The 23592-nt window shown below is 39.9% G+C and overlaps 1 protein-coding gene across 5 annotated transcripts in view; it reads left to right on the forward strand.

Annotated features, from left to right (window-relative positions):
* Positions 1 to 22587, forward strand: part of DIXDC1 (DIX domain containing 1) — a 75201-nt gene extending 52614 nt beyond the window's left edge. For 4 of the 5 annotated variants that reach the window (XM_036861968.1, XM_036861970.1, XM_036861966.1 and 1 more), the window contains 11 exons: positions 559 to 609; positions 2695 to 2799; positions 3160 to 3213; positions 3686 to 3778; positions 3859 to 3930; positions 4599 to 4688; positions 5035 to 5196; positions 5714 to 5780; positions 16285 to 16390; positions 17328 to 17436; positions 19320 to 22577. In XM_036861968.1, the coding sequence (XP_036717863.1) occupies positions 559 to 609; positions 2695 to 2799; positions 3160 to 3213; positions 3686 to 3778; positions 3859 to 3930; positions 4599 to 4688; positions 5035 to 5196; positions 5714 to 5780; positions 16285 to 16390; positions 17328 to 17436; positions 19320 to 19400 (990 nt within the window). In that variant the 3' untranslated portion in view covers positions 19401 to 22577. Of the gene's footprint in view, positions 1 to 558; positions 610 to 2694; positions 2800 to 3159; positions 3214 to 3685; positions 3779 to 3858; positions 3931 to 4598; positions 4689 to 5034; positions 5197 to 5713; positions 5781 to 16284; positions 16391 to 17327; positions 17437 to 19319 lie in introns of all 5 variants that reach the window. The other variant, XM_036861969.1, reaches the window with a different exon arrangement.
* The last annotated feature ends 1005 nt before the right edge of the window (positions 22588 to 23592 follow it).

A 23592-nucleotide genomic window follows, 5' to 3' on the forward strand; every position in this document is an offset into this window, starting at 1 on the left:
ATAGTGAGAGGCCAGCGCACCGCGATGAAGAGTGGCCCCCGCTTTCCACAGCTGGAGAAAGCCCTGGCACAGAAACAAAGACCCAACACAGCCATAAATAAAATAAATAAATAAAATTAAAAAAAAAAAATGAGGATAATTATTTCATGAAATTGGGGGTAGCCATATTAAGATATGATCATATATTTCGGTGAGAGGGATTTAGATTGTTATGATTTATGATTAAGTTTCCCTGTCGGCGAGGATTGCTAAATATAGGAATGAGAACCTATGGGAATGTATGGTATCTTATTTCTTGGCAAGAAAGCATGGGCAGTTGAGCCTGAACAACTGGGCAGCTGAGCCTGGATGCCACAGGGTAGAATGGGATGGGTCCTGTTTGTTTCTGTGGGTCAGCCTTTACTGTTTACTAGAAGGCAGACCTGCATTCTGCCTCAGTGGAAGGTTGATTTTTCTTGGAATGGTTATCTGAGTTTTGTGTTCTTACTGACGGAATGAGGTAATGCTTCTGAAGCAGCCCAGATGCTACCATCTGATCTAACTATATTTGGTTTGCAGAAGGAGCTGCTGAAGTATAAACAAGAAGCCAGAAACTTACAGGGGATAAAGGTAAAAAGAAAGACATATAACTCTTTAAATAAACTCTCTACAAAGTAAAGCAGTCTGTGGATAAGAGTGGGTACTGGGGGGCTAGCTGGGTCCTATAGTCTTTTCTTGTGTACATCTCATGGGGCCTTTCGCAGGCTCTGTGCTACTAGTAAAGAGAGGGCTTTGTGGATGGGAAGTGAGACAGGTGGAGGAATATACCTCTGTTTTGCTGAGGCTTCTTTCTGGTGGTTATGACTCATGGTGCTGTCACTTCCCTCTGCCACCTTGACTGTTTCTATGTGTGAAAACAATCAGTTATTACAGTTTTCTTCAGTTTCAGTTTTTTTGTCAGTTTTCTTCAGTTCTAAGAAGAATATACTCTTAAACATTGTAATTTACTTAGGTTTTGAATAGTTAATGACATTCAAATGGTTTGAAGTGAAAAGGGTACAAAGGGATAATCCTTGAGAAGTCTGCCTTCCGGCCCTGTCTTCCCAGTCACCTAGTTCTCTTTCCTGGAGGCAACTTATCAGTTAGTACCAAATATGTATGTATGTAATTTTTCCCCAAATAATTACGTACTATAAATACAGTTTGACACATTGCTTTTTTCACTTAGCAGTGTATCTTAGAGATCATTCTATTTCAGTACATAAAGACCTTAGTATTCCAGTATGTGTATATCGGATAGTTCATTTAATCAGTTCCTACTGATAGTCTTCTGGGTTATTTCCAGTCTTTTCCTAATACAAACAGTGATCTAGCTAATAATCTTGCTTATATGTTATTTCACCCAAGTAGGAGTATATGTGCTGAATGAATACCTGGAAGTGGAAAAAGATGTTCTCAAGCTGCTGCTTTTCCCTCTCCTCTTCCCATTACTCCCATTCATGGGCTAGACTAGGATATAACTCAGCAACGTTTTCCAGAGTATATTCTGTAGCCTTAGTCCTTTGAGATACTCCAGAAAACAGCATGTTTCATGCTCAAATAAAAAGCAGTGCTCTACGTGCTTGAAGAGTCACAATGAATAACAGCATATTAAAGGACCAGAGAAGGTCTGTCCTAAAGAGGTTGGCCTAAAAAAAGTTAGACTATTAACCACAGAAGTGCTTTTCCCCCCATGTAACACTTATTAACATCCCATGGAGCACACTTTGGGAAACATTCCTCTGCACCACTGGTGCCAAGGGCATCTTAGACCACCTTGCCATGTACTGTCATGGCAAGACAGCATAGTTAAGAATGGGCTCCCACATTTTCCAGAGCCTACACCATTTCTCTGCAGTCTGTAAAGAGAGAAAAATCAGGGCAAATCCCCTGGGATGCAGCTCCAGTCCATTAGTTCCATTTGAAGTCACCATGGTTGGAGGATTGTGTCATAGCTGATCCTTTAAAATAAGTATGTACAACCCACCTTGTCTGAGGCCTGGTGGAAACCAAGATGGTCCAAGCTAAGAGAAAGATAGCCTAAAGCTTGTAGGATCCTATGAACTGGGAAGAGGAACCATCAGTCTAAGAACATTTCTGAACATGGAAATAGAATCCCAATCCTGGTCCAGACTAGGCACCGGAAGGCAGTGGAAGCAGGGCAGGAGCAGGGCTCTAGAAGGCAGGGTGGCAGTGATTCCAGGGCTCCTATTTGAGCAGGGTGTCAGACAGTGACAGGGCCCAGCCCTCTAGGACAAAAGAGCTCATCTAGATTGAGTATTTATAGGCCCAAGATACAGAGAAGAAAGCCAGAGAGGGAGGAGGGAGAGTGCATTGTCCAAGGTCACTGTCACGTAAGCAAGTGGTAGACGTGTAATTTGAGACTAGGTCTGCCCGATCCCAAAGGCCACTTATTCTTCCTCTAGGCCATGATGCTGTCAGCAACGCAGTGGAATGTAGGGGCAAGTAATGGATGGAGGAAAAAATCAGGTTTCCATCAGCTTGGTAGGACAATGGGTGGGATTTTCCTTTAGATTCTAGTGTCCTGGAAGGGAACAGAAAAATTTCTGCTCATCTCCTTGTGGCAAGACCCTGTACTCTTTTTGTCTCCCAGTTTAGTGATAACTGGCCGATTGATGCGTTGGGACCACAGTAGTGAGTGTGCTTTCTCCCCAGGATGCCTTGCAGCAGAGGCTGACTCAGCAGGACACGTCTGTCCTTCAGCTCAAACAAGAACTACTGAGGGCAAATATGGACAAAGATGAGCTGCACAACCAGAACGTGAGTTGAAAGAGTGAACTTGGACTTCATTGAGCCCCAGGTAGCAAAGTAGGATACAGTATAAAGTCCTGTTAGGTCTCTTCCCCATCAGGCCCCTCTCTGTTCCTAGGTGAAAGCCCATGCCACACTGGCCTCGAGCCCTTCAACTTTGAGGGCACTGAGACACTGAGGCTGCCTTGTGGTTCTACAGTCTGATTATCTCACTGAAGATGTGGAGAGCGGCTGTGTGTTTTTACCATAGTCATGCCCTCTCTGTGCTGTAACTGCCAACATCAACTCCAGTTCCTAAGTAGCTGGTTTCCTACTGGATTGGCAGACAGTACTTCCACACCAATGAATTCTTTCTTACTCTTCTTGCAGGTGGATCTGCAGAGGAAGCTAGACGAGAGGAATCGGCTCTTGGGAGAATATAAAGTAAGAATGTATATCAGTTTGGAAGTTATTTCCATTTGACCTTTGGGGAACAGCCTATTGTTGCTGTTGTTCAAACAGCACTTAAGTACTCTGTTCTCATCCTTGCTTTCTGCAAGGAAACCCTTTTCTGAGTTCCCTTGATCCACTAACCCTGAAGGTAGATAGCATGGCTAGGAGCAAGAACACAGAACTAGGAGTCTGGAAACTGCACTTCAGTCTTAACCTTTACCTCTAGCATGGATGGCACGCAGTGGTCCTCCTGCTAATGGGAGTTCCCGTCCTCCTTCCCTTTCCCAGAACCCTTTGCTCCGTGTGAGGCTCCCATGGTATGTGACGTCTTCCCGTGCAGCTTGAGGAAAGGGCTGTTCCCTCTGAGGCTCTGCTTTCCTCAGGTGGAAACTGCATCACAGCAGGTGAAGCGTTGGATGTCCTTGGCTCTGCCGTGCATCTGAAGGCTGTGTCTCTGTTGCAGAAAGAACTGGGGCAGAAGGACCGCCTCCTGAAGCAGTACCAGGCCAAGTTGGAGGAAGCACTTCGGAAGCTCTCTGAGGCCAGTTACCAGCAGGTGGGGACACGTTCCGCCACTGACTTTCCTGCCCCTGTGACCCGAACAAGTCCTTTTCTGATGGAGTGTCTGATTTGCAGGTGGATCTGGAACGGGAGCTGGAACACAAAGACGTCCTTTTGGCTCACTGTATGAAAAGAGAGGCAGAGGAGGTAACCTAGCACTCGGGGTCTCCCTCCCATGTTTACAAGGGCAAAGAGGGAGATTCTGTTATTGACTCAGGGCTGAACCAACACCACAGGTCAGTTTGTCAGGAGGCGATTTGGCGAGGCGGTTACAAGTGCGGGTTCTGGGATAAGAAAGTCTGGTTTCAGATTCCAGCTTTATTACTTTCTTACCATTGTGTACCTCCATTTGCTTCGCTTTTGAACCTTAGAAATAACGTTCATCTGGAAAATGACCGTGGCCTTCTCTGTCATTATGAAGAGTACATAAGATAACCCATTAAGTTACTAAACACAGTCCTGGTAGATCCATCTGGCACAGAGTTAGGCTCAAAAAATACTAGTCATTGTTCTTTTTTTTTTTTTTTTTTTCTATTACTGAAGCAAAGGCAGGAGATGCTGGAACAGCATTCTCAGACCCTCCAGGGGCCAGGCAGGGGCTAGGTTGGGGCCTCCAGGCGAGGTTTTCATTTTGTTCACTCTGCATTCAGCAGTGCCTTCTGAGTGTCAAGTATTGGTGATATAGCAGTGAACAAAAGGGAAAAAAATCTCTGCACTGTGTCAGGAGGTGACCAGTGTAAAGAGGAAAAATAAGGCGGGACATCTCACTTTGGAATTCTCCATTATACAAGCGTCATTTCTTCTTGCCGCTATAGGTGACCCACTGCAGCAGTCACAACCCTCAAAGCAATGGTTTTCTCCTTCCAGTGGCAGGAAAAGGAGCTGCTTCAGTCACTCACAGAGGGGTAGGTGCTTAGGATTTGAGTACAGACTTGCCACTTCCAGCCAAAACCAGAAGAGTACCCTAGCCATGGCCAGTGGAGTAGGCCTTTCATATCCCCATTCCCCAATTCTTGCATCTGTTGGGTGTGTAAAGTTGTGAGGCACTTGCTATCCAAAATTAAGAGTTAGTGGGCAAACGGTGGGCTTGTATCTGTGGAGGAAAATTTTCTACAGTTTACACCTCCTCCCTCAAAAATAAAAGATCTCTTCTGGAAACCTCTCCCCTGTATCTTCTTAAGCCCAGCAGCTGGGATGTGGTTAATGACATGGCAGCGTGCCGTGCCAGCAGCACCCCGTTTTTGCCCACAGAGCAGCGACCTGCAGCTTGTTCGGGATGCCCTCCGCAGCCTGCGCAACAGCTTCAGTGGCCACGACCCTCAGCACCACACCATCGACAGCCTGGAGCAGGGCATCTCCAGCCTCATGGAGCGCCTGCACGCCATGGAGACCCAGAGGAAACAGGACAGAAGGGTAACCCTCTTTCGGTGGTGTTTCTCTTATTCCCCCAAAGAAGCTTGGTCTTATCAATTTTAATGCAGATGAAGGCAGTGCTAAGATATAAGACCCTGCTGCAGGTTGCAGTTGCTTTTCTCTCTGGTTTTCCTCTCTGGGGAGCTGATTGTTCATCATGGTATGACAGTCCAGGGAGGGAGTTCACGGGTAACTCTTGCTCTTGGCAACTGTGTAACTGTCTAAGGAATTGTGGTTCTTGACCCACAGGTGTCCCTTTACTGCTTATTCTCTGTCCTCTTCCCCCCCGAATGAACTTGGCATTATATATGGGAAATATATGGGGAAAACTTTGGAAACTAAAAAGCTTTTTATAAATGTACATTTTTATTGTTAGGATAAACATGTCCAATTTTATATACTGCGGAAAAAGAGGTGGTAGAAAAGTATATATTTTAGGTACACTTTTAGGATTTAAATTTCTTGGTTGAATTCTCCCACTGATTATAACTCTTGTGATTTTTGTGTGGCTCCCCAGGTTCGGGGCAAGTCACCCAGAACTCAAGCAGTTAGTGAATACCGGGAGTCCTGGCCCCCTAATTCAAGTAAGTACTCATTATTGCTCAGTAAGGACTCCTAGCATATTAGATCAGAAACTTAGTATTTTTTATGCTACTGATACTTTGGGGATAGAGTTTTTCTTGTAGTACTTCACTCTTGTAATATGTTGTTTCTGTAGCAATACTAGAATTGAGTTATTTCTAGGACTGTGAAGACCCATAACATCATCATCACCACCACCATTACCCCAAGTACCATTTGGCCACGTGCAAGGTGCTGCTGATTCAGAGAGGCTAAAATATCTTAAATAAAATATCTTTGGAAATATACAAGCTCAAAATAGTTACACCAAGCAAAGCAAAATATAAAAAAACAAACACACATACAAATCACCCTAAAGTTCCAAATAGCACAGAAAATTTCCAGTTCTTCCTAGAGGCAAGAAGTTTAATTTCTTTGTGGACTTTCATTAAAACATTGAGTGCACAGGTCATTCAGTTTGTTTTAACCTGCCCTGTGCCCACTCATTACATCTTTTTGCCTTGTTAATTCTGACAGGTTGGAAATCTACCCTGCCTAGTAATTTCTATTTTACTTTGTATCTTACCTTTTGGTCTAATAGCATTCACATTTTCTTACCTTTTATAGTTTACCCAGGCCTAATCTAAAAGTATCTAAATAATAATTTATAAAAACCAAATAGTTAAAGGCTGACCATACCAGATTTATATGTTAAATATATAATTTTTAAAACCACATTAATAAACAAAATCTAAAGTAAAACATTTAAAGCATTTGCACAAATATGAAAGGTAAAATTTTTTTTGTAGAGTAGATAAGATAGCATTCTCAAGCCTCCAGATATCTTTTCCTCTTGAATGAGACCTTTACACTGGGAATGAAACAGATTATGTTAGTACCAAAATTAGTTTCAGTTTCTTTTTCTAACATTGTTTTGACCCAGTCATTTCTGTTTTCTTGATAGGGTTTTTATTTTATTGTTATCCTCTTCAGTACTTCCTTTAGGTTAGTATAAACTGCCAGTGTACGTAGGCTAAATATTTGGAAATTCTTTTTCAGACGTCTAATAAATTTCTCCCTCCCTGGAATAATTCTCTTGTGTATATGAATTACTTATTTAAAATACTACAAATAAATTCAGAGCTTCTTATAAACTAGGGTGTTAATCTAATATCTATATTTACAAATAAGCTGAAATGTCTCTCATCTAGAAATACAAACACTTGTGTAACTTGCTAGCCCTCTAGCTACTGGCTTACTTCTCTTATTCCCCTATGTCAAACTTCTTGAAAGAATAGTCTGCAATTGCTCTTTTTTCATCCTTACTTCCCATTCAATTCTTAATCTACTAGTTGGACTTTTACTTAGTTACTCCACTTAGTGTTCTTTTTGTTGGATCACTGTTGACTTTCTCGTTGCCTAATCAAAGTGGTTACTTTTCATACCTTATCTTCCATAGACTTTTCAAAAGCATTTACTATTCTTGAACAGTCTTCTTCTGGAAACATTTTTCTCCTTTAACTTCACTACCAACCAGTTATTCATTCAACGGATATTTACTGAGCATCCATTATGTAGCACCCTTGTTAGACACTGGAGGTATAGAGATGAACAAGTTGGACTTGGTACTTGCCCTCACTGGATTGTAGTCTCATGAACTAGGTACAACCTCCTCTTCTTCTCCTTCTCTGTCTAACCCTTGAATGTGCCCTGAGATTCCACTAAGGTCTAGACTTAGGTCTCATATTCTTTATAGGTGATCCCTTCTACTTCCATGGCTTCAACTACTCTTGTGTGCCAATTATTCTTAAACTTTCATCTCTAACTCCAAACCTTTTCTGAGCTTCAGGCCTATATTTTTGAATGCCAACTGGATATCTCTGTAGATTGAAAGGCACTTCAAACTCATGTGCAAAACTGGACACAAAACAATAGAGTGGGAAAAAGATGGAGTATAGAATCAAACAGATCTGGGATGCACTTGTAGCTATCAGCAGAGTATATCATGGGCAAGACTATTAATTAATGTATTTTAGTTTTCACATTTATGTAATGGAGATAATCGTGAAGGATTATGAGCATTAAATACAATATTATATGCAAATAATCTGGTGTTGCGTGTGGCATGTGAGATATGCAAGGCTATGCTCTTTCTCCTTTTCACTACAGTCAAATCTCCTAAAAGAGTAATCTTCTCTCTGAACCCACGTCCTGTCTTGCCATTTACTCTTAAGGAAAAACAACAACAATAATTATTTAAAAAGTAATACAGTAGACTAGTGGGATAGAATTGAGAGTTCAGATAAAACCCATACATCTATGATCATTTGACCAGCAAATAGTATCTTCAATAAATGGTGTCGGGACAACTGATATACACATGCAAAAGAATAGAGTTGGACCCCTACCTCACACCATGTACAAAAATTAACTCAAAGTGCATTATTGACCTAAACACAAGAGTTAAAACTATGAAGCTCTCAGAAGAAAACACAGGGGGGAATATTCATGACCTTGGATTCTTAGACATCAAAAACATGAAAAAAATAGAAAAATTGGACTTCATCAAAACTGAAAACTATTTTGCATCAAAGTACATTAACAAGAAAGTGAAAAGACAACCAGAATAGGAGAAAATATTTGAAAATCATATATCTGATAAGGGCCTAGGATGAACAATATATAAAGAACTCTTACAGCTTAATAACAAAAGACAGAAAAATCTGATAACAAATGGGCAAAGGACTTGAATAGACATTTCCCTAAAGAAGATAAATAATTGACCAATAAGCACATGAAAATATGCTTAAAATCATTAGTTATTAGGGAAATGTAAACCAAAACTAGAGTGAGATACCATTTCATGCCTACTAGGTGGTTCCAAAAAAATGGAAAATAACAATTGTTGGTAAGGATGTGGAGAAATTGGAACCCTTATACATTGCTGGTGGGGATGTAAAATGGTACAGCCACTGTAGAAAACACTTCAGTGGCTCTTCAAAGAGTTAAACATAGAATTACTATATGACCTAGCAATTCCATTTCTAGGTATATACCCAAAAGAATTAAAAGCAAGTGTTCAAAAAAAGAAAACTTGTACACATATGTTCATAGCAGAATTATTCACAATAGCTAAAAGGTGGAAGCAAGCCAAATGTCCATCAGTTGATGAGTGGATAAACAATTTCTTATATATGCATACGATGGAATATTATTCAGCCATAAAAAGGAATGAAGTACTGATACCTGCTAAAACATGGATGAACCTTGAAAATGTTAAGTGAAAGATGCCAGACACAAAAGGGCACAATTTGGATGGATCCTTTTATATGAAATGTCCAGAATAGGAAAATCCATAGAGACAGAAAGCAGAGTAGATTAGATAGATGTCAGGATTAGGAAGGGAGTGACTGTTTAATGGGTACAAGATTTCTTTTAAGGATAATGAAAATGTTCTGGAACTAGATAGTGATGATTACACAACACTGTGAATGTACTAAATGCCACTGAATTGTACACTTTAAATGGTTAAAATGGTGAGTTTTGTGAATTTTACCTCAATTTTTAAAAAGTGAATTTTAAAAAAGACCTGGAAGGAACCTTGTTCCTATGCTAACAGAAAGAAAAGGTTGAATAGTCTAAAATACCATAACTTTCTTGAATCCATCAGAGAGATGAAATCAGAGGGTGGCTAACTAGCCAGAAATGTAAACAGGTCCCTCAGTGGACAGATAGGATACAGCACTTGCTCACTTGTGGCAGAGCATAGGAGCAAGATGGGACCACCATACAAACAGCTAAGATTTTAATGAATTGTGAAAGGCTGAGCAGAGAGTATAGGAACCCTGGGGGCCATGAATGCAAGAATAGTTTGCACCTACTTGCTGACTCTTCCATCGACTTCCATTTGGGTGCTTATGACAAAGATTTGTTGTGGGAACAGAGTCTAGAGAAAACCTGTTGTGGTGGAGGCCCAGAGGAGGGGAGCACCTGTCACTGCTGGAAAAATGTGAAGCCCCATCTGGACCTTTGTCCCTTAAAGAACAAAAGTCTTAAGCCACTAAGAAAGGGCAGCAAATTCTGTTGCCCCTCCCTCCCTTTCCCAGGCAAAGGTGAAGACCTATTTCAGCTAGGGGGAAGAAAATAGAATGAAAGCACTCTGTACCCCAGGGGAGTGGCAGGAAACTGTATCAGTAGAGGTTGCCTACCACTGGGGAAAGAGTAGGATCACTGAGAAAGCCCCACCCTCAAGACTGAGGTTGGATCATGACAACAGAGAAGCCCCCCTCATCCCTCACCACCAGATGAGCAAGTACCGGGTAAGAAGCAATAGCAGTCTGCCTCTGTGGGAGGGGCACACATGTGAAGAGACTGACTTCTCTTCACACGGCACAGGCACACAAGTAAAGTCTAAAGTTGAGGGTGGAGCAGGAACATTGAGGAAAAACCCTCCAGCAAACCAGCTGCCTTCCTAAACATAACCCTAGATAAATTTGAAGGTGATGGCGTGCTGAAAGTAACCTTAACAAAAATCCCAATCCCAGCTCAATTCCTGACTAGATTGGCTTAGCTGTCCCCACCAATGGCCGGGAAGTACAAGCAGTGTGCCCATTTCTAGACATAAACCTTGTTTACCTTAGTCTCTACTGTCTTACACATGATGTCTGATAGTCAATAAAAAATTATGAGGCATCCAAAGAAGCAAGAAAAATATAAGCCACTGTCAAGAGTCAATAAGCGTCTATTCAAGAGTAGACTCAGATATGACTAGGATGTTGAAACCATCAGAAAAGGAATTTTTTAAAACTGTGTTAATGGCTGAAGTAAAAATGTTAATATAATGCATGTACAGGTGAGGAATTTTAGCAAAGATATGGAAATTATGAAAAGGAGTCAAATGGAATGTTAGAAATAAAAATAAATATTACAAAGATGAAGAGTGCCTTCAGGGACTTCCCTGGTGGTGCAGTGGTTAAGAATCTGCCTGCCAATGCAGGGGACACGGGTTCGAGCCCTGCTCTGGGAAGATCCCACATGCTGCGGAGCAACTAGCCCCTGTGCCACAACTACTGAGCCTGCGCTCTAGAGCCCCCAAGCCACAACTACTGAGCCCGTGTGCCACAACTACTGAAGCCCAGTCGCCTAGAGCCCATGCTCTGCAACAAGAGAAGCCGCCACAATGAGAAGCCTGTGCACCGCAATGAAGAGTAGCCCCCACTCACCACAACTAGAGAAAGCCCGCGTGCAGCAACGAAGACCCAACACAGCCAAAAATAAATAAATTAATTAATTAAAAAAAAAAGTGTGCCTTCAGCAGGTTCATCAGGGTCATCAGAAGACTCAACACAGCTAAGGAAAGAATCAGTGAACCTGAAGATAGGTCAATAGAAATTACCCAAACTGCAATACAAAAAGAGAAAGAGTAGGAGAGAGGAAAAAACAAACAACCCAGAGCATCCAGTAGTTGTGGGACAATATCAAATGGACTAAGATACAAGTAATTAGAATCCCTGAACAAGAAGAGATAGAACAGGGCAGAAGAAGTATTTGAAGAGATAAAGGCCAATTATTTTCCAGAAATGCTTAAAAACATCACACTACAGATCCAAGAAGTGCTGAGCATTCCAAGAAGTATAAATAGCAAGAACAACAACAAAAGAGTCAAATTGCTGAAAATCAAAGAAAAGAGAAAATCTTGAAGGTAACCAGAGAGGGGGAAAATTATTACATACAGAAGAACAAAGATGAGAATTACAGATTTCTTATCAGACCTTGCAAGTTATAGGATAGTGGGGGGACATTTTTAAAGTACTGAAAGAAAAAAAACTAGAATTCTATAAAAAGCTAGAATTCTGTAGCTAGAGAGTATATATATATTTTTTACACAAAACCAAGAGAATTCATTACAAGCAGACTTGCACTGCAGGAAATGTTAAAGGAATTTCATCAGACAGGAAGAGTATGATACGAAAGAAACTGGGAGATGCAAAAAGAAGTGGTTAAAATGAAGGTAAATATAAAGGACCTTCTCCCCCTTATTTTTAATTGCTCTAAGAGATAACAGGCTGTTTAAAGCAAAAAATATATTGATGTATTACTGGTTTATGCCATATGTGAAAGTAAAATGTATGACAATAATACAGAGATTGGGGTGGAGGAATTAGGACTCTACTGTTGTCACTTCTGTAGTTCTTACATTACATGTGATGCAGTAAATATCATTTGAAAGCTGACTGACTAATTAAAGATGTGTATTTAAATCCAAGAGTGACCACTAAATTTTTAAAGAATTAAATAAAAAAATTAATAGTGGAGATAAAAAGGAATTGTAAAAATACCCAATCCAATAGGAAAAAAAGTAAAAATCTCATTATTTAAAATATAGTTTACATGTTGAAATGGTGTTTCCAAACTGAGAATCTAAACACACTGGGCTTTGAAGACAATACCAAAATATATACATGTACACATACATATATACATATATATATACATACATACACATATACATATATATACATACATACACATACACACATACACACTCCAAAGGCGAGGAGAAAAAGAGGATAAAAGAGAAAAGGAACAAAAAACATGGAACAAATAGAAACAAGGGAGATGATAGATTTTAAAAATAATCTGGTTTTTATTACATAGTTTTGTACCACTTACAAAATTATTGTTTATCAGCATCATATTAATTGGGAAGCAGCCTTGTTTGATGGGGAAAACATAGCTCAACATTGTGAAGATGGTTCATTCTCCCCAAATGATCTATAGCTTCATGCAATTCTAATAAAAATCCTATCAGACTTTTCGTAGATATAAACAAGCTGATACTAAAATTTATATGGATGAGACTAGAATAGTTCAAAAAAAAAAAGTTGAGAAAAAATAAAGTAATTGAAGGGCCACACTACCTGATTGCAAAACTAACTATAAAGTTAGAGTAATCAAGACAGTGCAGTATAGGTGAATGGATAGACACATAGGTCATTGGAACAGAGTAGAAAGTTCAGAAATAGACTTACTTATATTTGGCCAGTTGATTTTCAACAACAGTGCAAAAACTATTTGATGACAAAAGGATAGGCTTTTCAACAAATGATTCAGAAAAAGAGCATTGACCCATACCTCATACCATATACAAAAAATCAACTCCAAATGGATCATAAACCTAAACTTAAAAGCTAAAACTGATTTGTGATGCCTTTTAAAATCATGTATTAAATTTACACACACATGTATACACAAGGCTATGTTTCTGGGTCGTTTATTCTCTGAGGTTTTTGTATATGATTTTTATAGTATTGTCACCCTGAAACAGCAATTATCATTTTATCACATGAGTTAATGTTGAGTAAGACTGTTTTTCCCTCATTAATCTTTTTCTGTTTTACTCAAAAAGTCTGTGTGATCCAACTCAGCCTTCTTCATTAGTCACCTGAAGCTCCTCTCACTAATGTCATCAATGACCTGTTTACCAAACCTGTCTTTATCTACTAGACCTCTGTGTGGCATTTGACATACTCTTACCCTCAAATTCACCTAAAATGTGTACATAACATTTTGTTGGTCAGCTTGGGCTGCCATAACAAAATACCATAGACTGAGTGACTTAAACAACAGCAATTTATTTTCTCACAGTTCTGGAGGCTGGAAGTCCCAAGATCAGGATGCCAGTGTGGTCAGGTTCTGCTGAAGGAGGGCTTTCTTCTTGGCTTGCAGATGGCTGCCTACCTGCTGTGTCTTCACGTGGTGGAGACAGAGCGCTCTGGTGTCTCTTCCTCTTCTTATAAGGGCACCAATTCTATGGGATCAGGGCTCCACTCTTACAACCTCATTTAACTTTAATCCCTCCTCAAAGGCGCTATCTGTAATACAGTCACATGGGAGTCTAGGGCTTCAACATATGAATTTGGGGAGGACACAACTGAGTCCATAGCAATATTATTTTCATATTTTATTTTATTACATTATAACTGTTTTGCTATTTTACCCCACTAGACTTTGAGCTCCTTAATGGGTGGGAATTGTACCTAGTTTATTTTTGTATCTCTAGTACTTGATACATAATAGGCACCCAGTAAACATTTTAAATGGATGACACTTCTGTTCCCCTATCTTAGGTACTGATAACTACCATGCATCTGTTTTCCTAGATCATAAATCTTAGTTATTTTTCCCTTTCCCTTTTATCTTGATGTTCAACTATATCCAAAGTACTAAGACTTTTACCTTCTAAAGGTCTCTCAAATCCATCCCTTGTCTAGCTCCAGGGCTATATCTTACCCTTCCTCATCTTTCAGATTATTTTAATTGCCTCTTTATGGGATTACTGTTTCCAGAATTTGTCCCATCCAACCCATACTAGACCCATTCTTGCTGCTAGACTGACCTTTCTAAAATGCCAGTCTGATTGTATCACTTCCTTTTAATATCTCCCCAGAGCTTAAGACTAATATCTAAACATCTTAGCCTGGCGGAGTCGTTTGTGATCTGGCCCTGCTTACTTTATTATCCTCATCTTCCATTACTTCCCAATGTATTACTTACACTCCAGCCTTACTAGTTGACTTTCAGTTTTATAAATACATGATCCATCCCTTTTCATGCCTTTACAAGTATCCTTCATTCTGGGAATGCCCTTTCCAACTTCTGTATCTGATATATTTTTTAGGTGCTTTGTTTAACAATTCTCCAACTATGGGACCTTTCTGACCTCTTCCAGGTAGAATTAACTACTCCATCTTCAGTCTTCTTGTGCAGTTTGTACCAATCTGATTTTAGTGTACTGTAATTATTTATTATCATACCTGTCATCTATACTGGACTGTGAAATCTTTGAGGTCAGAGACATATAATTAATTTTATATTCTCAAAATCTAGTGCATGGTAAGTGCTCTATAAATGTTTGTTGAATGAATGAGTGAAAGGATCAATCATAAATTTAATGATAAAAGTGAATATTTTATTTTATTAAAAAGCCAGTGTGTGCCAGGCCCTGTTCTAGGTGCTGGAGTCAAAGGAACATCGTGGCATGTAGGTTTCAATAATTGGCATTCTTTGAAAAAAATTCTGAAAACTGATTGATTGCGGTGCAAAGAGAGAATGTTCCCTTGTCTTTCTCTCCTGTATTATTCATCCCTCCTACTTCCTTATTTTAAACCCCTTCCTAGGGAATTCCCTGGCCATCCAGTGGTTAAGACTCCAACCTTTCAATGCCAAGGGCCCTGTTTTGATCCCTGGTTGGGGAATTAAGATCCCACAAGCCACGCTGTGCGGCCAAAAAATCAAAAACAAAAACCAAAAAACCAAAAAACCCCTTCCTAGAACTGCTCTCTGGTGGCTGCCTGTTTGATTGGGATCAATGCCTAGAATAAATGAAGCAAACGTGTAGCTGGAATTGCAGGAGATATTTTAATAAAAGTTTAATTATTGTTTTTGGTCCTTGTGATAAAAGTTTTTAATTGGTCTTTTCTTCTATTCTCTTAAAGTCATAATCACACATAACTCGTTGATTAAATTTTTCCATAAGTACCTATACAAAGAATAGAGACAAGATATGGATTAAGAAATTTGAGTTAAAAACCACAGGGACCGGGCTTCCCTGGTGGAGCAGTGGTGAAGAATCCGCCTGCCAGTGCAGGGGACATGGGTTTGAGTCCTGGTCGGGGAAGATCCCACATGCCGCAGAGCAACTAAGCCCGGGCGCCACAACTACTGAGCCTGTGCTCTAGAGCCCGGGAGGCACAACTACTGAGCCCGCGAGCCTAGAGCCCGTGCTCCGCAACAAGAGAAGCCATTCCAATGAGAAGCCCACGCATGGCAACGAAGAGTAGCTCCCGCTCACCGCAACTGGAGAAAGCCTGCACGCAGCAATGAAGACCCAACGCAGCCAAAAATAAATAAATTTATTAAAAAAAAAAAAAACAACCACGGGGACCAACACATATAGATCCTATGTAGCTAAGGGATAAAAGTAGACTTTTTGCCTTTTAGACTGGAAATATAAGGCCTCTTGGAATCTGAGTTTCTACGGTTACTTTGCTCCTGTGTTTCTTGTTCCTAATCATTTGTCTTTTCATGAAGTGCATGTGCATTCTCTACCACTGACCTCCGCAGGTCAGTTTCCCAGAGGAGTTTCCCAGTGCCTTCTGCAGCTCCTGCTGTGTGTCCATTCTGCCCTAGCTGAAATCTTGCCTGGCTTCTCTGACCTCTTTTGACTCTTGGCAACAGTGCCTGTCAGAACAGTTGCTGTTCCCCTGCTAGAATCAGCTGGGACGGGTGAGAAATGATGGTCCTTGTGATAGCATCCATGTCCGAAGCACCTCTTGTCTTAGTGGCCCCAGTGGTGACCTCCTGTGGGTCACACACCCTGTGGACAAGGTGTTTGGCAAGAGTGTGAAAACTGTGCTATGACCTCAGGCAGCTTCATTCTCCTAGGACATTTTGAATAAACTAGAAATGATGGGTTGTTGGAAGCGAATTGAATGTTCTGACCACAAAGTCTCTCTCTGATTGCAGAGTTGCCTCACTCACAGAGCTCTCCGACTGTCAGCAGCGCCTGCACGAAGGTGCTCTATTTCACTGACCGGTCACTTACGCCCTTCATGGTCAATATACCAAAGAGGTGAGATTCTGGGATCATTATTTCTCCTTTAAAAAGGACAGGAAGGCAGAATCATTAGTTACTGCCCATCTAACCAGCTGTAAGGTGTTTGAGAAGCAGTGCAGTGAGAAGGGCACAGGAGATAGAGATTCAAGTTCTAGTTTCACCACTAACCAGTGGCATTACAAGGTACAGACACAATAATAGTGCTTCCAATCCTGATATGCAAAGATGCTCCAAGTTAGGAATAACAGTTTTTTAAGTGTTCAAAGTAGCTTCTGCTGATAGCTTTGGATTACAGCCTGGCATTCCAGGGCTGCTTATTACTCATTGATCTTTGTTACTATTTGATGACTGCAGCTAACCTATGCAGAATTCATGTTAAAAACCTTCAAACACTCCGTTAATATACTCCCTTCTAAGGTAAATGGCTTTGAAATAAAGATTTTTAAACTCTGGAACCAACTGCTGAGAGAGGTGATAAGATTTCCCTTTCCCAAAGAGTCTTGCTTGGTTTGTGTTAGAGGGGAGCTTTCTGAAGTACAGATGGTGATACTTGATTTAATTCTACCAGCCTATAGAAATGGAATTGTTGCAAAGAAGGAAATCAAGAGAACTTAGACATATTGATAGTTTAACAAATTAGATTTCAGAGACTTTGTGTCTTATTTTCAGAGTAAAACAGAAAAAAAGTAATTTGGCTGCTGCCAAAGCAATAAATCTATTTTAAATTCTCAGATCAACCCATTTGTAATGCCATTTTCATTCCCTAATAGTGACTGGCTCCCTAACTTCTGCTGTTTCAGAATCCTCTGGGTTATCAAGGGTGGTGACCTAACAAGGCCACGCTGTTTCTGCCTCCAGAGACTTTGGCAGGGGCCTGGATTTAAAGCTAACATCTTATCTTTCCAACCTACTGATAAACAGTCTATTTTAGTGTTCTCTCTTTTTGTTGCAGGTTGGGGGAGGTGACACTGAAGGATTTTAAAGCAGCTATTGACCGGGAGGGAAATCATCGGTATCACTTCAAAGCACTGGATCCTGAGTTTGGCACTGTCAAGGAGGAGGTACAGAATCCACAGGGAGTCTGGGTGGTATTGTTGGTTGTTCTTGAACCCCAAAGACTTCTACTCAAGGACTAGTACCCAGAAGTACCTCAGTTCCCTAACCAGGTGAGAGGAGTTTCCCAGTGCCTCCGACCAGTTGATTACTCTAGACTGAGAAGGTTCAGGGAATGGCCCAAGAAGTTGATAGCTTCTTTAGTTCAAGGTCTTAATCACTCTGATCAAACTTGGATAGAATTTTTATTTTAAAAAGGAAAAAGTTTTGTTAGGGAAAATAAAGAACCTACATTGAACAAAAGCTTGGCTTTGGAGTCTCTTTTCTATCTGTAGCCAAACCTTAGAAAACTTCCTGCTTCCTATGTAGAGCAAAATAAACAAACTGTCATGAATATATGAAACTGTATATTGTGGTGGTAGTTTCTCATATAATGAAAATGAGGAAATTCTGCAAAGTCATCTATGCTTATTCTCAACTCCTTGACTATTTTCTATTTTTTTTTTTTAAATATATTTTAAGTATTTGTGTGGTTTTTTTTTTTTGTTTGTTTGTTTTATGGCTGTGTTGGGTCTTCGTTTCTGTGCGACGGCTTTCTCTAGTTGCGGCAAGCGGGGGCCACTCTTCATCGCGGTGCGCGGGCCTCTCACTATCGCGGCCTCTCTTGTTGCGGAGCACAGGCTCCAGACGCGCAGGCTCAGTAGTTGCGGCTCACGGGCCCAGTTGCTCCGCGGCATGTGGGATCTTCCCAGACCAGGGCTCGAACCCGTGTCCCCTGCATTGGCAGGCAGATTCTCAACCACTGCGCCACCAGGGAAGCCCCCTTGACTATTTTCTTAGCTTACACTTCTCTTTATAATACATCTGCCAAAAACAGACCTTTTTTGTTTTTTGTTTTTTGAAAGAGAGCTCTGAGTCATGACGTATTACGAGTGGTCTCATAGTGGTTACAGAATGAAAACGGTTGGAAAAGCCAATATTTTTTTTTGTAAAGATTTCCTGGACTTCCCTGGCGGTCCAGTTGTTAAGACTCCTCACTTCCACTGCAGGAGGCACAGGTTCGATCCCTGGTTGGGGAACTAAGATTCTGCATGCTGCGTGGCGCAACCAAAAAAAAAAAAAAAAAAAGATTTTCTCACTGAAATGTTTTAATAACCCTTTCTATTTATTAGTGGCTTAGGAAATGAATTGAATGAATGAATGAAAAGAACTGCGTGCACACATGTTAAGATTGGTTTTCATTCTAACCCTTTCTTTACAATGCTTCGGGCAAAAATTTTCCCCTTTCTCATTTTTTAAATGCTTATAGTACTGCTTTCTTTTGAGAAGCCCAGAGTGCTCTATGGTTAGTAATTTATTAATTCTTATAAACCTCTATGAGCAAAGCAGTATTAGAGGGATGCTTTAACCATTTCATAGATGCTGAATGAAGGATATATAAGGCATACATATATATACACACATACAGAGTTGACCTTTGGACAGTATGAGTTTGAACTGCATGGATCCACTTATATACAGACGCTTTTCAATAAATACCTACTACAGTATTACACAATCAGCAGCTGGTTGAATCTGAGGATGCAGAACTGTGGATACGGAGGGCCGACCGTGAAGTTATAGGTGGATTTCTGACTGCACAGGGCCAGGGCAGGGAGGGGGGCGGGCAGTGTCTCTAACCGCTGTGTTGTTCAAGGATCAACTATATATATATTTTTTTTACCAGTTATAACTTTGGGGACAAAACCAAAGGGACATAGGCTCTAACTCAAGGCTTTCCTCTATACTTTTTTATCCTTTATGTCTGAGATCTTCTTTTTATCAACCACAGATGTTTAGTGAGACTCTCTATCTTACAATTTTTTCATGGTGGCTTTTTTTCTTTCTCTAGGTTTTCCACGATGATGATGCCATCCCTGGATGGGAAGGGAAAATTGTAGCCTGGGTGGAAGAAGACCATGGAGAGAATTAATGCTGAGTATTAGATTGAGGGCTTGTGGAACTCGGCAGTCCCTGGCTGCTTCACTCAGGAGAGAGGACTAAAACCAGGATACACTACGAAGTTTTTAGTTTGTGCTGCCAAAACAGAAGCTTCTCCAAGTGTGACAGCCATAGGCCAGTCCTGTTTCTGTGCCTGGCACGTGTGGTACTTAAAGTCCCTGTCCAAAAGTAGACCATGGGTTCTTGTGGAGCTCCTTGTCCGTGGGAACACAGTGTTTTATTCTACTCTGAGGACAACAAACCGAAGGCCTTAACCAGTGGGGATGGATGATCCCACTCCTATATGGGCATGGCTGCTACTATCTGGAACCTGGGAACTGGATGTATCACTCCTGTGTGTTACAGTATTATTTTAATTGGCCTCAGTGGTTGCAGCAATCAGAGTCCCAGCATTTGTACTCACAGACAAGGTGAAGGTACCAGCTTTTTTGCTTCTTTGCAGCTATTGCAAACCAAGAATAACTTGTAAGGTGGTACCAAAGATGAAAGCCCACTCTTCAGGAATTTTTTGGACTGGACATGGATGGTGCTGAATTGTTGAATGGATTGAAAAAGGGCTGCCCATATTGTGCTATATACTACGCTAAAACCATAGTTAAGTAAGACCTTGGGCTGCCTCTTGTGTCTTAACTGGTTTTGCAACTTGTCCTTTAGCCCACAGAGGGCATATTTCATGTACTGCTCATTTTCTCTGGGGACTCTTTAACTTTAGAGCCATTTTTTTCCCCTTCCAACTGATGAACTTTGTGTTTGAAAGGAATAAGGAGTGAAAGTCTCCTTTCAAATCCAGGCGGGTATGGAAAGGTGCTGCTACCCATGTCTTCTTGACTTTCTCTCATGACTTTCTTTAGCTCATGGCATCTCCTTTGCAGTCAAAAGGAAACAGACCATTAGTTTCAGTATTTGTGATTTATAAGTACTGAGCACGAGTTATTGGTCTACCCCTCTTCATTTCAAGACCAGAGTTATTTTCTATTATATATTTAGTCTAGGCTGATCCTTTGGCCACAATAGAAACCATGGGGGCATGGAGCATGAGTTGTGAATGGCAGGGTTGATTCTGGGTGATAACACCTAGAATCCTTTCTCATGTGCAACACTGTCAAGTGTAGAAGCTAAAAGATTTAAACTTTCAGAGATTACTTTATATCTTGAGTTTTCTCATTCATTCACCAAGCACCATCAACCAATCAGATATATACATATATATCAGTCTCTCTGCCTGTGATCACCAGTGTACACTGCCAACCAGAAGAGTCGGACAGATCAGCTGTGGGTTCTTGACCTGTCTGTCTCTAGTTCATCTCCCCTTTTCAGCCATTTCAACAGACGACTGATCGGAGCTCTGAGATGACATTTTGTTGTTTTATACAGATGTGTCTTTAAGTTCATGTTTGGAGAATTCTTTTCTACTCATTTGCTTTTTGTCCAAGAACCATGTCTATTTTTATAACTTGAGTGAGAGTTCTGTATATTCTCACATTCTGTATACTGTATCCATTTTCTAGAGAACCCAGTTGCTTTTATACAGGCTCTTCTCTTCTTACCAGCCCTTGCGGTTTCAGAACAAGCTTTATTTTATTACAAGTATACTAATGACAGATTACTCCTGTTCCAGTTCTACCAGCCATTTTAGTTATGGAGTTAGTTTTACGGAACCTATTTGATGGCTCCTCTAGCTGACAGAAGGAACTCAAAAGACACCTGATGTCTTTCGTGTAAGTTTACCTGGTCTCCTCCTACTGAAGAATGATTTCTCATCAGAAATGACTGGGAAAATTTGGGAAAGTCATTTACAAGCAAGAATAATTCATTATGAAAGCAAACAGAAGAAAACAGTATATTCTCCATTCCCCCCCAGCCCCCCCCCCCCAAGGAAGTCTGGAGAAGAAGTCCTCATGTCACCAGTTTCTCTGTTGCATGAATTTTAGTGTTTTGCTATAAGACAGCATGAGGGTTATCAGGCCAAAATTTGTTATTGTATTTTCAGTACAATTTATCTTGAACGTCTGTCGCTTAAATCAGTTTTACTTGTCAGTTTTCTTTCAGCAAACATTCTTACTATTATGTAGAATTTAACTTTTCAGAGAAAATTAAATCAGAGAAAATTTTCAGAGTCCTCTACCTTCTTTGTCTTTTATCTCTATGTCTTTTGGAAAAGGAGCTGCATGGCCTTAGTGCCTCCATAGAAAGCTTAAGTTGAATTAATAGCTCATTAATCTCATATGCCACGGGTGATAACTAAGCACCCCCATTACAGGATGGCACACCAGAGTGTTTGTGTAAAATGTGTTGGTAATCCTCATTCCAGTTTCTAAACAGAGGAGCCTTCTAGGCGGAGTGTGCATTGATTCATTCTGGTTTGAATTGTCTCCTATTTGATACACTAGGGGGCCTTTTGACTTATTCAGAGTATTGCCCCCTACTGGCATTTGTGTGGGATAGTCCATCCTGCTACTGCTGAAGTTCTCTTTCTTTGAGAAAACTAAGGAACTAGAATGTTTAGAGTCCATGAGATAATCTCTAAACCTGATTTAAAAAATGACCCTCTCATAAAAACTAAGTTAGTAAAAAGCTCAATTCCTTAAACAGTCTTCATTTAAAAACTGAAGACTGTTCTCACTCAGTTAACTAAAGTAGCTGGAATTGGAACACTTTACAATTTCTACCTAAAGAATTTAGGTTAAACTTACTTGGTAATATCAATGCTGCTTACTGACCAACTTTCCAGCTCTTTTTGACCAGGATGGTTGTAAATTAAGGAAAATATCTTTATACTCTGTATTCAATCCAAGAGGACTCTAATTACTTAAAACCATTTAGGTCATAATAATAATAATTTTCATTTTTTCCATAAAATAAGCATTATGATTGCACACTCCTTCTATTGTCTGAATTTATGTAAGAGGTATAGCTTGCTTAAAATATATATGTAAAGTTATATTTTCTTAGAAACATGGATGTTTGCAACCATTGCTTTCAAAGAGATTATTACCATGTATTCTCTCTGTTTTACGTTTTCATGAAGATTGTGTTATACCAGAGGCTTCTGATTATCAAAGTGATAACCAGTTTTAACTGTCTGTATGTACCAGATTTGTGACCTAATTTTAAAAAAACCCAGAAACAAACTATGAATAAAATGGAGTTTGCAAACTAAATACCATTAATAATTTTCACTTGTGTTTACTGACTGAAATTAATCAAGAAAGCCATTTACATTTAGTGAAAGTAAATTTCCTCAAGTGATCTCCCTGGTAGCATGTTTACTCATTACTTGGGGAGTAATAGGATTACTTGGAGAGATAAGGATTACTTTATTGCTACAGATATTACTATTGGTATTTCTAATGTAAGTGCAAAATATCAATAGGTTACATTATCAAAGAAAATTCATTTACGTAGCACTTCTTTTGACATTATATATAAATGTGCAAACAAATAAGAACCCAAGACTCTAAACTGTATGACAAAACAGTCTCTAATGCAAAAGCAAGAAACATTAACAAGAGGCTTTCAGGAAGGTGTATTTAAAAGAACCAGAACTTCCAAATTAATTTGAAAGATGCCTTCCTAAAACTTAGCCTTCATTTATCACTTTAAATGTTTTATATAGCTAAGTCTTTAGCCTTGGGTGCTTTCACTTGCCTTCCAATTACATATTTTCAACTATTTAATTACAAGCCATTTTAATTGGGTTATTCCATCATTATGTTAAAATTAAACATGTAAAGAACTTTCACTACCAACTAATTCCTCTTTACATCTAACCCATTCTGTATCAGTAATATCATTCTACAAGTCTCAGGACTGATTTGACAAACCTAATTATTCCTAGCTTACCTCTGGGGTAAACTTACCACTCCTGGACTGTTTGACCTGTGCCCTCTCATGATTTAGCTACACCTGTAAAAAGTATATTCGAAATGCAAAGTTGCTATGCACTGAAAGATGCAAAACAAGGTTTAAGCAAGGCTACCTAAGTAACTGAACAGCAAACTGAAGATCATCTCATACAAAGACTAATTTAAAGTAATTTAGATCCAGTTATTCAAATGCAGTGGAAGTACTGTAGTAAGATATCTTAGCCAATTCAAAATCGTTAACATTTTTGTAATAATTTATAGTTACAGTATAAGCCCTTCCACTAATCACAATTATTC

Source organism: Balaenoptera musculus, chromosome 8 (genome assembly GCF_009873245.2).
Source record: "Balaenoptera musculus isolate JJ_BM4_2016_0621 chromosome 8, mBalMus1.pri.v3, whole genome shotgun sequence".
NCBI lineage: Eukaryota > Metazoa > Chordata > Mammalia > Artiodactyla > Balaenopteridae > Balaenoptera > Balaenoptera musculus.